The sequence below is a fragment of the Vipera berus genome, assembly GCF_964194415.1.
Source record: "Vipera berus genome assembly, chromosome: Z".
Classification (NCBI taxonomy): domain Eukaryota; kingdom Metazoa; phylum Chordata; class Lepidosauria; order Squamata; family Viperidae; genus Vipera; species Vipera berus.
Window position 1 is genome coordinate 133,610,220 of NC_138205.1, and position 13,171 is coordinate 133,623,390.

General features: G+C 56.3%; 2 protein-coding genes across 2 annotated transcripts in view; one reads left to right on the plus strand and one right to left on the minus strand.

Annotated features, from left to right (window-relative positions):
- The window catches only part of KCNH2 (potassium voltage-gated channel subfamily H member 2), a gene marked incomplete at both ends in the record, with an annotated part of 58,098 nt that extends 55,537 nt beyond the window's left edge, over window positions 1-2,561 (plus strand). Inside the window, 6 exons of the mRNA XM_081344946.1 lie at window positions 217-410; window positions 534-633; window positions 877-1,143; window positions 1,375-1,576; window positions 1,947-2,136; window positions 2,382-2,561. Of these exons, the coding sequence (XP_081201072.1) occupies window positions 217-410; window positions 534-633; window positions 877-1,143; window positions 1,375-1,576; window positions 1,947-2,136; window positions 2,382-2,561 (1,133 nt within the window). The remainder of the gene's footprint in view (window positions 1-216; window positions 411-533; window positions 634-876; window positions 1,144-1,374; window positions 1,577-1,946; window positions 2,137-2,381) is intronic.
- A 3,594-nt stretch (window positions 2,562-6,155) lies between these two features.
- On the minus strand, window positions 6,156-11,758 carry AOC1 (amine oxidase copper containing 1; the record flags this gene model as incomplete). Its single annotated transcript, XM_081346295.1, has 4 exons — window positions 6,156-6,428; window positions 6,548-6,680; window positions 7,955-8,243; window positions 10,222-11,758. The coding sequence occupies 4 exons, from the start codon at window positions 11,756-11,758 to the stop codon at window positions 6,156-6,158; spliced, it is 2,232 nt and encodes a 743-aa protein (XP_081202421.1).
- Between the last annotated feature and the right edge of the window lie 1,413 nt (window positions 11,759-13,171).

A 13,171-nucleotide genomic window follows, 5' to 3' on the forward strand; every position in this document is an offset into this window, starting at 1 on the left:
AGGTTCAGACATAACGGTTAGTCCGAGAGACATTTGGTACGTGGCTCCCTTCTTCTCCCAGCGGGGTGACCTTGAGGCGGCATCTCGAGGAGAAACGGCATTTACTTCCGTTTCTCCAAGCGTTTTGTCACCGCGGCGAAACTGACGTGCCTCTTCTGGTGGGTGTCCCACCGCCCTTGTGCCTTCTTTGTCCACCCCACCCCTCCTCACCTGCAGGGAAGAACGATATCTTTGGGGAGCCACTCAACCTGTACGCCCGACCGGGCAAGTCCAACGCGGACGTGCGCGCCCTGACGTACTGTGACCTGCACAAGATCCACCGGGAAGATCTCCTGGAGGTGCTGGACATGTACCCGGAGTTCTCGGATCATTTCTGGTCCAACCTGGAGATCACCTTCAACCTGCGAGATGTGAGTGGCTCAGCAGGGGCTCCCGGGGCCTGGGCTATCCCCACCCACGCCCCGCGTGGTGCTCCCTAGACTCTTCTGGCATCTTGCCTCTTCCCCAAGTGAAATAGCTGCTTGGCCTTGCAGACCAACATGATCCCGGGGTCTCCCGGCAGCGACGAGATGAACGGGGGCTTCAACCGCCTGCGACGGCGCAAGCTCTCCTTCCGACGGCGGACCGAGAAAGGTGAGTGTTGGCCGGAGAAAAACGCCTTGTCCTCCGGGGACCCCTCTGCCTCTCCCCACATCAGAGCCCGGGCTTTGTCTGCCTTTGTAGATCCTGGCGAGCAAACTGTGAGTGTTCAAGACCCCCCCGGACACACCTGGCTTGGAATCCTGGTGTGAAACTGCTACTAGGATACAACACGCACACCCTGGGCTCCTGAGACACACGTAGAGTGCTTTTTTTTTCTCCCTACATGTCCCGCAGACGAGCAACTGGGGGAAGCGAGGTCCGAGGCCAAGGCCCTGCACCTCGGCCAGAACTGCCAGTCGCCAGCTGGCCCCAGATGGGAGGCGTGCCTCAGCAGCTCAGCAGCCTCCAGCGCCCCCTCCAGCGATGAGGAGGAGACCCCCATCCCCGTCTCCAGGATTACGGAGCTGTCACCTTTCCACAGGGCCATGGCGCCTCTTGCCGTGCCTCCCGCTGCGGCCCCTCCTGAGCAGCAGAGCAGCAACTCCTGCAACCCGCTCTCTGGTAAGGCCTGCTGTGGGGCGGGCATTGCTCACCATCCGTAGCTCAATGGGGAAGCAGAAAGAGCGAAAGGACTTGGCGTCTGCACGATGTGGCACCTTCCTTCGCTTGGGCCACCCACTCCGCTGCTGGGACCCGGTAGGGGGTCGGCCTGCCCACCTCGCAGGGACCCCTGGGACCCCCAGAGGAGTCCCTGGGGCTCACCCCTTCTCCCTCCTGTGTCTCCCCCCCCAGGGGCCTTTTCCGGCGTGTCGAACATCTTCAGCTTCTGGACTGAGAGCCGAGAACGGCAGTACCAGGAGCTGCCTCGCTGCCCCACTCCTGCCCACCCCACCCTCAACCTTCCCCTGGCCGGCAGCGGCAGCCTCCCCTCGAGCAGGCGGCACCGGGCCGAGCTGGAAGGCCGCCTGGACCTGCTCCAGAAGCAACTCAACAGGTAGAGCAGACGGGGGGGGCGCACGGTGTGCGTTTGTGTGCATACAATCAGATTGTGCCCTGCAAACTCGGCAGAATCATTCCTCGGGAAGGGAAGCGGCCAGGCTCAAGGCTGTTTTCCCCTCGCCCCCATTGCTCTTTTTGGGTGAGGGGGTGTACCTCTTCATTTTTCCAAGCCCCTGTTCTGGCATGTGGCGGGGCGGGGGGGGGGGAGAGGTCCCTTCCTTGCACAAGGGCATCGCAGACTGTTTTCCTAAGACGGATGGATGTGGAGGCAGGTGGACACATGCACCCAAAGGCGTGTGGAAGAGATGCCTTGTTGTCTGTCTGGGCCTTCACCGCCCAACCCCCCCTCTGTCGGTTCCCCCCAGGCTGGAGAAGCGCCTGACTGCAGATGTGGGCTCCATCCTGCAGCTGCTGCAGCGCCAAGCGGTCCTGGTACCCCCCACCTACAGCGCCCTTTCCTCGCCGCAGCCTCCGCCGAACGCCGAGCCCCCCTTGGGAGAACACCCGCTGCCTTTATCCCCCATCCTGGCCCAGGCCCTCTGCGCCCGGACCCAGGTGAGTGTCCCCTCGTAGGCTGGGCCCTGTCCTCCGATCTGCTGCACCCCGACGCCTGGGCTCCCCAAACAAAAAACCCAGCGGAACCCCCGCCTTGTTGCTGCGGGACGCAAAGCCGTAAGGCGAGCGTGTTGGACGGCCCAGGTGGACGTGGAGCCGGGGGTTGCCTTTCTGGGTGCTGCCCCTTCCTCCCCCTTTGAAGGCCCCCCCCCGCAGACTGCTCAGGGTTTCTCGTCCCTCCTCAGATGCCCCTTTTCCCGCCTCCCCGCCTGGATGCCGCCGAGTCCAGCGACGAGGTGGTGCTGCTGATGGAGCCGCCCTACGTGGCCCCACGCCGCCTTTCGCTCCCGGGACAGCTGGCTGCCGCGGAGGACCCGGACTTGCCCCCGGATTTGCACAGACACTGCTCGGACCCCGGCAGTTAATGGACTCTGGACAGACAAGGGACTCTCCGCGCGACGGAGAGCAGACGGTTGGATCCAGATCGCCAGGGGGTTCCTCGCGGCCTCCCGCCAGGGGCAGCTAGCTGCCTGGCACAGCCAACTCCCACAACGTTAGCTGGCCTAACGGGCAGGCCGGTCCCAGGGGACTGGCAGGGAGGGTGGCGGGAACTGTGGCGTCGTGAGGACGATGGGACAGGACGCCAAGCGCGAGGTTCAGAGCACCGTTGGGGACCCTGAACGTTGGGGTGTATCCTCCTCCTCTGACCACCCCAGGGGGCTGAGAAGAAAGGGGGAGCTCCTGTAGGGACCTCAAGCTGGACACCCCCACACCCCCCCCAAGGAGGGCAGCTTGGCCCAGCAGTGTGCAGCTCCCCCACCGCCTTGCTCTGGGGAGCTGCGATCTTTGTGAGCAACACAGGGTGCACGGAGCCCCTTCCTTACTTCGAGAGACGCCCCCCTCCCCAGGTCTTTCATGATCCCCCCCCCATTGCTTCACCAAAGCGATTTCTCCACGGGGTGGGGCGGGGGAGGCGGAGGCTCCAGCTAAGCAATAACTCAAAGCCCCTCGCATCCATCTTGGGGGCGGTGCACGTTGGGGTGCTCGTAGCGACACGCTACGTCGTACGGGAGAGTGGAGATCAGCCCCCAGGACGGAGGACGGACAGGTGCGGATCACTTACTGCTGGGTCACTTTCCCCCCTCCATTAGAATCCGGGCTGTCTCCACAGTCCGCCCCACCCCACACACTACACTTGCTACACTAGACGTCCCTGTAAGGGGGTGCGTGTTGGGGGGCTCGTAGCGACACGCTACGTCGTACGAGAAAACGGAGACTGGCCCGGAGGTCGCGAGGACGGAGGATGGGCAGGTGCGGGTCACTTACTGCTGGGTCACACACACCCCCAGCTTAGAATCCGGGTTGTCTCCACAGCCCGCCCCTCCCCACACATGCAGACTACACTTGCTACACTACACGTCCCTGTACGGGGGTGCGTTCTCTCTACACAGGTGCACCCCGCTTTCCTTCGCCACTTCTTCCTCTGCTGGAAATGGCTGCAAAACAGGGGGGGGAAAATGGGGTGCAGGGGGCACACGGCAGACAACGGGGAGGGGGGAGGTCACTGGTCCCCCCGTGCCCTGTGGCGTAAGCAGCCCCCACCCACCCATTAAAGGAGCAAGCCGTGGCACGCAATCCCCTTTTTGTCCGTCCCGCCACTTCTCACGGGTCGCTCCTGCCCCCCCTCGGGTGAGGGGGACTTTCCTCCATCAAGGGAGGGGGGGCGATGCTCCCCCCCACACCGGGCAGGTCTCCGGACACCCCCCCATCCCTTCCCGACTTGTCCCACACCTCCGAACGACGCACGCGACGTTCCCACCCCGCCCTGCATGCTGTCCTCGGCAGTAGCAACGGATGCCCAACAATAAATTTGGAGTGGATGACTGCGTCCCTTTCCCCGAAGTCTCGTCTGGTTATTTTTTTGGGGGGGATATTTTGGAGGGGGTGTGTGGGTCAGCCTGGGGGGGTGGGCGGGTTTGTGAAAATCGCAAGAGGGAAAAAGCACTGGAATTTTTTAAGAAGAGACTGGACAGCCATTTGCCTGAAATGGTCTAGGGTTTCCTGCCTGAGCAGGAGGGTTGGACTAGATGACCTCCAAGGTCCCTTCCAATTATTATTATTATTATTATTATTATTATTATTATTATTATTATTATTATTATTATTATTATTATTATTATTATGGAGAGCAAAGTTCTTGCAAAGTTCTGAGTCCCCCCCGCCCCCCCACACCCAATTTAGGTTTCTAAGCGAGACGGCCGTTCGGGTGAGTTGTGCTCCCTTTTACGACCATCCGCACCGCCGTTGGGGAGCGGTTCTTAAGTTAGGAACAGGGTTGAATTGAGCCCGGCTTCTCACCCAAGGGGACCGTGGGACCCCACCCCCGGGACACCGTGGCCGTCGTAAGTACCAGACCGTCTGGATTTTGGTCGCGTGACCGCGAGGGTGCCGCAACAGTCGTAAAGGCGAGAAACCCGTTGTAAAGTTTGAACGGTCGCTAGGCTGAGCTGTCGTAAGCCGAGGATTCCCTGTCTGTATTCCTTGCAGGCAGGGAGGAAGGGGGGGAAACAAAGCATCTGGGGGGGCAACCGATTCCAGGGATCCCCCTCCCCACTTTGGACTACCAGCACGGAGGGGCTTGTCATGGCGGGAAAGGACAACACAACCCATCGGTCTAGCCAGGGCTGCAGGATTTGGTTCCTCTGGGGTGGACGGCTGAAAAGGACCCATTCAGCCAAGCTGGTCCTCAACTTATGACCGTTCGTTTAGCGACCGTTTGAACTTAATGGGGGCCAAAAAAAAAGGATGGAGGACCGTCTTCAGCCTTACACCTTTATGACGGGATATGGGCTGGACAACTGACCCACGTTTATGATGGTCGCAGTGTCCCCGGGGAGGGCAGTGGGGGCCCCCCCGCGCTATCCCCTTTTTACGACCTTTGGATGAAGCAAGAAGCCAGGCTCACTTAGCGACCGGGTGACTGTGGGGATTCATTTAATGAATGTGGCAGGAAAGGCAAAACTCGACCGGTTGCTCCTCAACGACACAAATTGGGGGCTCATCCGTGGCCGTAAGTTGAGGACCCCCCTGTATGTCTGAGGGACGGAGGGGGGCGAAACGTAGTCTTGGGTCACCTGGCCCAGGTGAGGGAGAATGCCAGGAGCTGACCGTCCCAGGCCGAGAGGCAGCTAGTCCTCAGTTTACGATGCTTCCTTTAGGGACCGCAATTGCAACCGTGCTTAAAAAAAAAAAAGCTTTCCACACGGAAATGACCGTTCTGGCATCCCCAGGGGGGTCACGGACTGTAAAATCCGGACACTTGGCAACTTGACTCGTATTTATGACGGTCTCAACGACCCAAGATCTCCTTTTGCGACGGGCAATAAAAGCGCCGAATGAGCAGCACAAATTGGGGGGCTGAATTGCCAGTCAGCTTTGGCGCTTGGGGAGAGGGGGCAGAGAGTTGCAGAGTGACACTGAGGGTTTTGTGGTTGTGAGGGGGCAGGGCCCATGGGGAAGGGAGGAGCCGTTGATTGGCGCTTCGGTGGCACATGGGTCTTGGGAGCTCAACGTTCGAAATAACCAGCCTTCCAGACCAGGCTCTTCGTTCTCCTTCCAGGCGCAAAAGATCAGAGGCGGCATCAGTTGCCGGAAGACGCTTTATCTCGTTTATTTTCACAATGGCCCATGCTGGGTCGGACGGTGGATTCACGTGGCCCATGGGAGGGAGGGGAAGGGTAATACCCGGAAAAACCACCTTCCCACCCCCGGAGTCCTGAAACTTGCCCCTCGCCACGTCCCAAAAATTGTATCCTTGGCTGCAGTGTCAGTCAGGAGCCAGGAGGGGGCGCGGGCGAGGCCGGACCGGAAGCCCCCTGCTGGCAGTCAAGGGAAAGGATTTGGGACAGGGCGGAGGAGAGCGTGGCCCAGTTCCTCCCCGGTTTGTCTGTTGCGGGCATCGCCGGGTGGCGTCCTTTCCCCCGTGACAAGGTCAGAAGGTTCGCCCTCCCCGGCTTGAGCTAAACTGGGCCGTAGGTGCCGTTGTAGCTGAAGGGCTCTCGGCTCACGCACTGGCCGGGGCTGGCTGGCGTCCAGCGCTGGATTCGCACCGGCTCCCCGACCTGGCCGGGCCGGACGATGACCGTCCGGCGGGAGGCGGCCGAGGGGTCTTCGTCAAAGAAGTTGAAGGGCCGCAGCAGGAAGCCCACCACGTTGCCTGGCGTGGCGGTGTTGGGGATGTCTTCCGAGTGCGGGATGTGGAGGAAGCCGACCGTCACCCAGGCCACCAGATCCTGCGGGGAAGCAAAGAGGGGGGTGTCAGGAAGACGCGCCCGCGCAGACACACAAAACCCACACCTACGCAAACCACACCCGCACCCACACACACACCCGATGCCGCCGTCCTCCCCACCTGCTTGTCGATGCTCTCGTCTTTCCGCAAGAAATTCTCGAAGCTCACGCTGGGGTTCCAGGGGTCGTTCTGGATGTAGAGGCTGCTGCTGACCCCTTCGTTCTCGCGGTGCTGGGTCACCGCCAGGTGGTACCTGCTCCGGGGAAGGGGGGAGGGCAAAGGGGAGGGGAGGGAGAGGGAGAGGGGAGGGAGGAAATGGCCGGTCGTCAGTCTCCCAAGACTGGTCCAGGTGGGGTGGACAGTCGCTGGTTCTGAGACGGGGTCAGGTTCTCCTGCTCGAGTGGGGGGGGGAGGGGCGGGCTGGACTAGAAGACCTCCGAGGTCCCTTCCAGCTTCTGTTCTGTTCCATGTTATAATGTATTCTACTCCTGTTCTGTTCTGTTCTATAATCTATTCTATTTCTGTTTCTCTTCTATTTCTATTCGATTCCATTCCATTTCTATTCTATGTCTATTTTATTCTATTTCTATTTTGTTCTATTCTGTATTGTATACAATTATTTCTATTCTATAATCTATTCTATTTCTATTTCTATTTCCTATTCTATTCTATTTTATTGTATATTCTATTGTGTATTCTATTCTATTCTATTCTATTTCTATATTCTATTCTATTCTATTCTATTCTATAATTCTATTCTATTCTATAAACTATTCTATTTCTATTCTATGATTATTCTATTTCTATTGTATATTCTATTCTATTCTATTCTATTCTATTCTATTCTATTCTATTCTATTCTATTCTATTCTATTCTATTCTATTCTTTTATTCCATTCCATTCCTTATTCTATTCTGTTCTGTTCTGTTATATTCTATTGTGTATTCTATTCTATAATCTATTCTATTTCTATTCTATAATTATTCTATTTCTATTTTATATTCTATTCTATTCTGTAATTCTATTCTGTTCTGTTCTATTCTATTCTATTATTTTCTTTTCTTTTCTATTCTATTTCATTCTATTCTTCCATTCCATTCCATTCCATTCCATTCCTTATTCTATTCTATTCTATTCTATTCTATTCTATTCTATTCTATTCTATTCTATTCTATTCTATTCTATTCTATTCTATTCTATTCTATTCTATTCTATTCTATTCTATTCTATTCTATTCTATTCTATTCTATTCTATTATCTTATTCTACTTCTCTTCTCTTCTCTTCTCTTCTCTTCTCTTCTCTTCTCTTCTCTTCTCTTCTCTTCTCTTCTCTTCTTTCCTTTCTCTCTCTCCCTTTTTCTTTCCTTGCGCTCCATCCCGGGCGATTTTTCAGAGGAGACGAGACAGTCGCTCGTCCGAGATGCTCGGGCGGGGGAGGGTGGGGCTGGACTAGGAGACCTCCAGGGATCCCTCCCGGCTCTCTCTCTCTCTCTCTCCCTTCCCAGCCCACCCCCTCCGGGCTCACCTGCTCCAGGTGACCCCCTTCTCCTCCTTCCAGTTGCGGGGCAGGACCAGGCCGGCGTGGGAGTTGAGCTGGAGCCGGTAGCTGCGCCGGTGTTCCCAGCGGTTCTTCCGGGCCGGGTTGGAGAAGAGCAGGTAGCGGGGCAGGGTTTTGCCGATGGGGAAGGCGGCCTGGCGTTCCCGCAGGCGAGGCTCCGGCTTCAGGCGCGGTTGCACCAACCGGTGGGCCGGCTCCCAGGGCAGGGTGATGTTCTCGAAGGCTATGTCCACCGTCTCGAAGCTGTTGGCCGTCCCTACGGGGCAGAAAAAAGGCCGGAATGTCGGTTTTGGGGGTTTTTTCTTAAAAAAAAAATCCGGTCCCACGTCGGTTTTCGGAGCGAAAGAGGATCGGGGAACACCGGAGGCTCAAAGAGAACAGGTATTGGGGATGTCCCGTTTAAGGAAGAGAAGGACCCGGGGTGGGGGGTTGTGGGATGGGGGTAGGGGATGGGATGGGATAGCAGCCTTCCAGTCTCTCAGGGGCGGCCCCCCAAAGAAGAAGGAGTCAAGCTGTTCTCCAAAAGGGCCCGAAAGGCAGGAGAAGCAGCAACGGGTGGACGCTCGTCCAAGCAACCGAGAACTAAGGAGGAACTGCCTGACGGTGAGAAGACAATTAACCGGTGGAACCGCCTGCCTCCGGAAGCAGGGGGATGCTCCAACGCTGGAGGTTTTTTAAGAAGAGACTGGACAGACGTTGGTCCGAAATGGGGTAGGGTTTCCTGATTGAGCGGGGGGCTGGACTGGAAGACCTCCAAGGTCCCTTCCAACTCTGATTCTATTCTATTCTATTCTATTCTATTCTATTCTATTCTATTCTATTCTATTCTATTCTATTCTATTCTTTTCTATTCTATTCTTTTCTATTCTATTCCATGCTTATTCTATTCTATTCTATTTTGTTCTGTTCCGTTCTATTCTATTGTCTAATTCTATCTTCTCTCCTCTCCTCTTCTCTTCCCTTCTCTTCCATTCTATTGTATAATTCTTTATTCTATTCCATTCCATTCCATTCCATTCTATTCTATTGTATCTCTTCTATTCTATTCTATTCTATTCTATTCTATTCTATTCTATTCTATTCTATTCTATTCTATTCTATTCTATTCTATTCTATTCTATTCTATTCTATTCTATTCTATTCTATTCTATTCTATTTCATTCTATTCTTTTATTCCATTCCATTCCATTCCTTATTCTATTCTATTCTATTCTATTCTATTCTATTCTATTCTATTCTATTCTATTCTATTCTATTCTATTCTATTCCTATATTCTGTTCTGTTCTATAATTCTATTCTATTCTATTCTATTCTATTCTATTCTATTCTATTCTATTCTATTCTATTCTATTCTATTCTATTCTATTCTATTCTATTCTATTCTAATTTATTTCTTATTCTATTCTATTCTATTCTATTCTATTCTATTCTGTTCTATTCCTATGTTCTGTTCTGTTCTGTTCTATAATTCTATTCTATTCTATTCTATTCCTATATTCTGTTCTGTTCTATAATTCTATAATTCTATTCTATTCCATTCCATTCCATTCCATTCCATTCCATTCCATTCCATTCCATTCCATTCCATTCCATATTCTATTGTATAACTCTATTCCAGACATATCAAACACAAGGCCCGGGGGCCGGATCCGGCCCACGAAGTGGTTTCATGCGGCCCGCGAAGCCATCCTGGAAACATTGAGGGAACGGCCCCCACTGCCTTGGCCGTGGCCCAGAGACCCTCCTTCTGCCAGAGACCCTCAGATCTGTCTCACTCCTGCCCAGGCCCCCATAGGCACCCTTGATGCAAACGATGTAGAGCTGGCCACGCCCACCCAGTAGGCCACGCCCACCCTGGCCATACCCACCTGGCTCCCTGAGGGCAACCGCAATGCTGATGCGGCCCTCAATGAAATTGAGTTTGACACCCCTGCTCTATTCCATTCCATTCCATTCCATTCCATTCCATTCCATTCCATTCCATTCCATTCTATTCCATTCCATTCCATTCCATTCCATTCCATTCCATTCCATTCCATTCCATTCTATTCTATTCTATTCTATTCTATTCTATTCTATTCTATTCTATTCTATTCTATTCTATTCTATTCTATTCTATTCTATTCTATTCTATTCTATTCTATCCCGAAGGGTTTGGCCCCAACAGTGGAAATTCGGACTGGGCAGAATCCCCACCACCCCGTTGGTCTCCCCCACGGCTGAGCGAACCCACCTGCTACATCCAGGTCAACCTTGTAGTGCACCAGGTGGGTGTGGATGTTGCCCAGCAAGTGGGTGTGGAGACGGGTGCCATAAGCGAGCCCCTCCGGCGTGTAGAAGGAGGCGTGGACGTAGCCCGTGGCATGGACCTTGGTCTCCAGGACGCCGTTCGGGAAGAGCAGAAAGTCCCAAATGTAGTCATAGTTGTACACGGTGGAGGTGGCCCGGATTACCAGGGCATGGCCCTCCAGCCCGGCGTAGAAGGTGGACCCCCCCTGGAAGTTGCTGTCAAAGTGGCGCCGCAGAGGCACGCCGGTGGGTAGCTCAAAGATGCAGACGGCCCGGGGGTAGCGCACCGGCCCGTCGGCGTCGTAGTGGTGGTAAGCATCCAGGAAGGTGGCCGACTCCGGACAGTCAATGCCCGGGGCCAGTTCATGGGTGACGCTGCCCATGCCCCAGCCCACGTCAATGTACTTGGTCTGCATGGCGGCGGGCGAGCTGCCGCCGTAGAAGGCGACGGCCTCCTGCACGCTCAGCTCGTAGGCCACCCGCTCGCCGTTGAACCGCACGTCGAAGAGCTGCAAGCCGGTGGAGCTGCGCAGCCGGAAAGCCAGGCTCCAGCCGGCGTACTTCACCAGGTTGCCGTCCACCGAGTACTGGCGCCCCTGCGGCTCGCACACCTTGGCGCCGTGGTCGTGGGACGGGGGCTCCGTGCCGAACTGCCCGTGCGGCACGAAGCTGGAGAAGAGGGTCTCCTCCGGGTGGTGGACCAGCCGGACGGCGGTCACCTGGCCCCACGTGTACTCCTGCGCCAGCTCCTGCGGCGTGCCGAAATACCTCCCGTTGTACCACACCTTCTCGATGGACCACCGGGCCGGGTCCAGGTCCCGGTGGTTGATGAGGACTTCCAGGCCCACCGGGTGGAGGAAGAAGCCCTCGATGGCCCGCTGCAGCATGATCCAGGTCCGCCGCTCCCCGGAGGCCAGGCCCCGCGGGGCGATGTCGGTGAAGGTCAGGCAGCGGTCGCCGCAGTCCCCGAAGCCGAAGCCCGAGACGTCAGTCAGCAGCTGCTTCAAGGGGGCCAGGAGCTCCACCAACTTGTCGTAGAGCAGCTTGTACTCCAGCTGAGTCATGGGCCGGGTGGAGAAGGCCACCGGCTGGCCGGTCGGGCGGTAGAAGGTGGGCACGGGCAGCGGACCCACCACGTACTCGGTGACGTTGGGGCTGGGCCCGGTGCCGAAGAAGACCACCGCTCGGGCCCGTCGCCGGGGGGGCTGCACGCCGGAGGCCAGGTGGCACAAGGCCTGGCTTTTCTTGGGGGTCAGCATTTCGATCAGGAAGAGGCTGTTCTTGGCCAGGGAGCCCCCCTTGCTGGGCTGGAGACCCAGCTCGGGGCGGCTCATCAGGAACTTCCGGACGGCCCGGAGCTCCGTGGGGCTCAAGTCAGCGAAGATGGAGGCTTTCTCTCGACTCAAGGGCGGCAACGGGCCCCGGCCGGCCTGGACCAGGAGGCAGAGTGTCGCCACCGCACAGGCGAAGCGCATCGACATCGTGACGGGTCTGTTCGAAGGATAGAAAGGCAGTCAGCAGGGGCCAGACGGAAGGGACACACAGAGAGAAACACACACACACACACACACACAGAGAGAGACAGACATGCACAACAAGTGTTCCTCTATGGGCTGTGAACTGCCCGGGCTCTGAGGGATCTGGGCTGCTCCATCCACCTGGAGGGCTGAGTGGGGAGGGGAAAAATAGGGAGAGGGGAAGGAGGGAGGAAGGGGGAGAAGGAAGGAAGGAGGGAAAGAAGAAAGCAGAAGGAAGGAAGGAAGGAAGGAAGGAAGGAAGGAAGGAAGGAAGGAAGGAAGAGAGAGAGAAAGGGGAGAGGGAGGAAGGGAAGAAGAAGGAAAGAAGCAAGGAGATAGAAGGAGGAGAAGGAGGGAACGTGGGAGTGAGGGAGGGAGCAAGGAAGGAAATAAAGGAGAGAGGGAAGGAAGAAAGGGAAGGAGGGAGGGAGGGAGGTGAGGAAGGGAGGAGGGGAGGAAAGAAGGAGGAAGGGAGGCAGGTGAGCAGGAAGGAGGGAAGGAGAGAGGGAAGGAAGGAGAGAGGGAAGGAGGGAGGGAGGCCTTTCCGAGGGAGGGGGGGAGATCCACGGGGGAGGGGCTACTCAGGGACTGCCACCGACTCCTCCCCCCCTCCCCCCTCCCCCGGGGCTCCCAGCCCACTCTCGCCCCCCCCTGCACAACTCCTTTCAAGGGGAGGGGGCGTCTCAGCCGCTTGCCACTTTAGGGTGCTGACCCCCCCCCCAGCCAGGAAGGGCCAAGACCGCGACCCCCCCACACACGCACACACAACCCGCCCCTTCCCTCTCCGCCTGCCAGGCCTTTGCCCTAGGCTTGTTTTGCAATCCCCCCCCACACACACACACACAGAGACACACACACGCACATACACACACACACAAAGACACACAAACACACACACACAAACAGAGAGAGAGAGAGAGAGAGACGCTGTGATTCCTGCCAGGGGAGCAGCCCAGATTTATCAGAGGTGAAAGGGGGGGGCGCTCCCTCCCTCCCTCCCTCCCTCCTTCTCTCCTTCAATCCTTCCTTCGGTTCTTCTCTCCCCCAGTCTCCTTCCTTCCTTCCTTCCTCCCTCCCTCCTCCTTCTCTTCCTTCCTTCTTTCCTTGCCTACCCCTTCCTTGTTTCCTCTCTTACTTACTTCCCTCCTTCCTTCCTTCCCTCCTTCTCCTTCCTTCCTTCTTCCCTCCTTCTCTCCTTCCTTTCTGCCTTCCTTCCTCCTTCTCTCCTTCCCTCCTTCTCCTTCCTTTCCTCCTTCCCTCCTTCTCTCCTTCCTTCCTCCCTCCCTCCTCCTTCTCTCCTTCCCTCCTTCTCCTTCCTTTCCTCCTTCCCTCCTCTCCTTCCTTCCTCCCTCCCTCCTCCTTCTCTCCTTCCCTCCT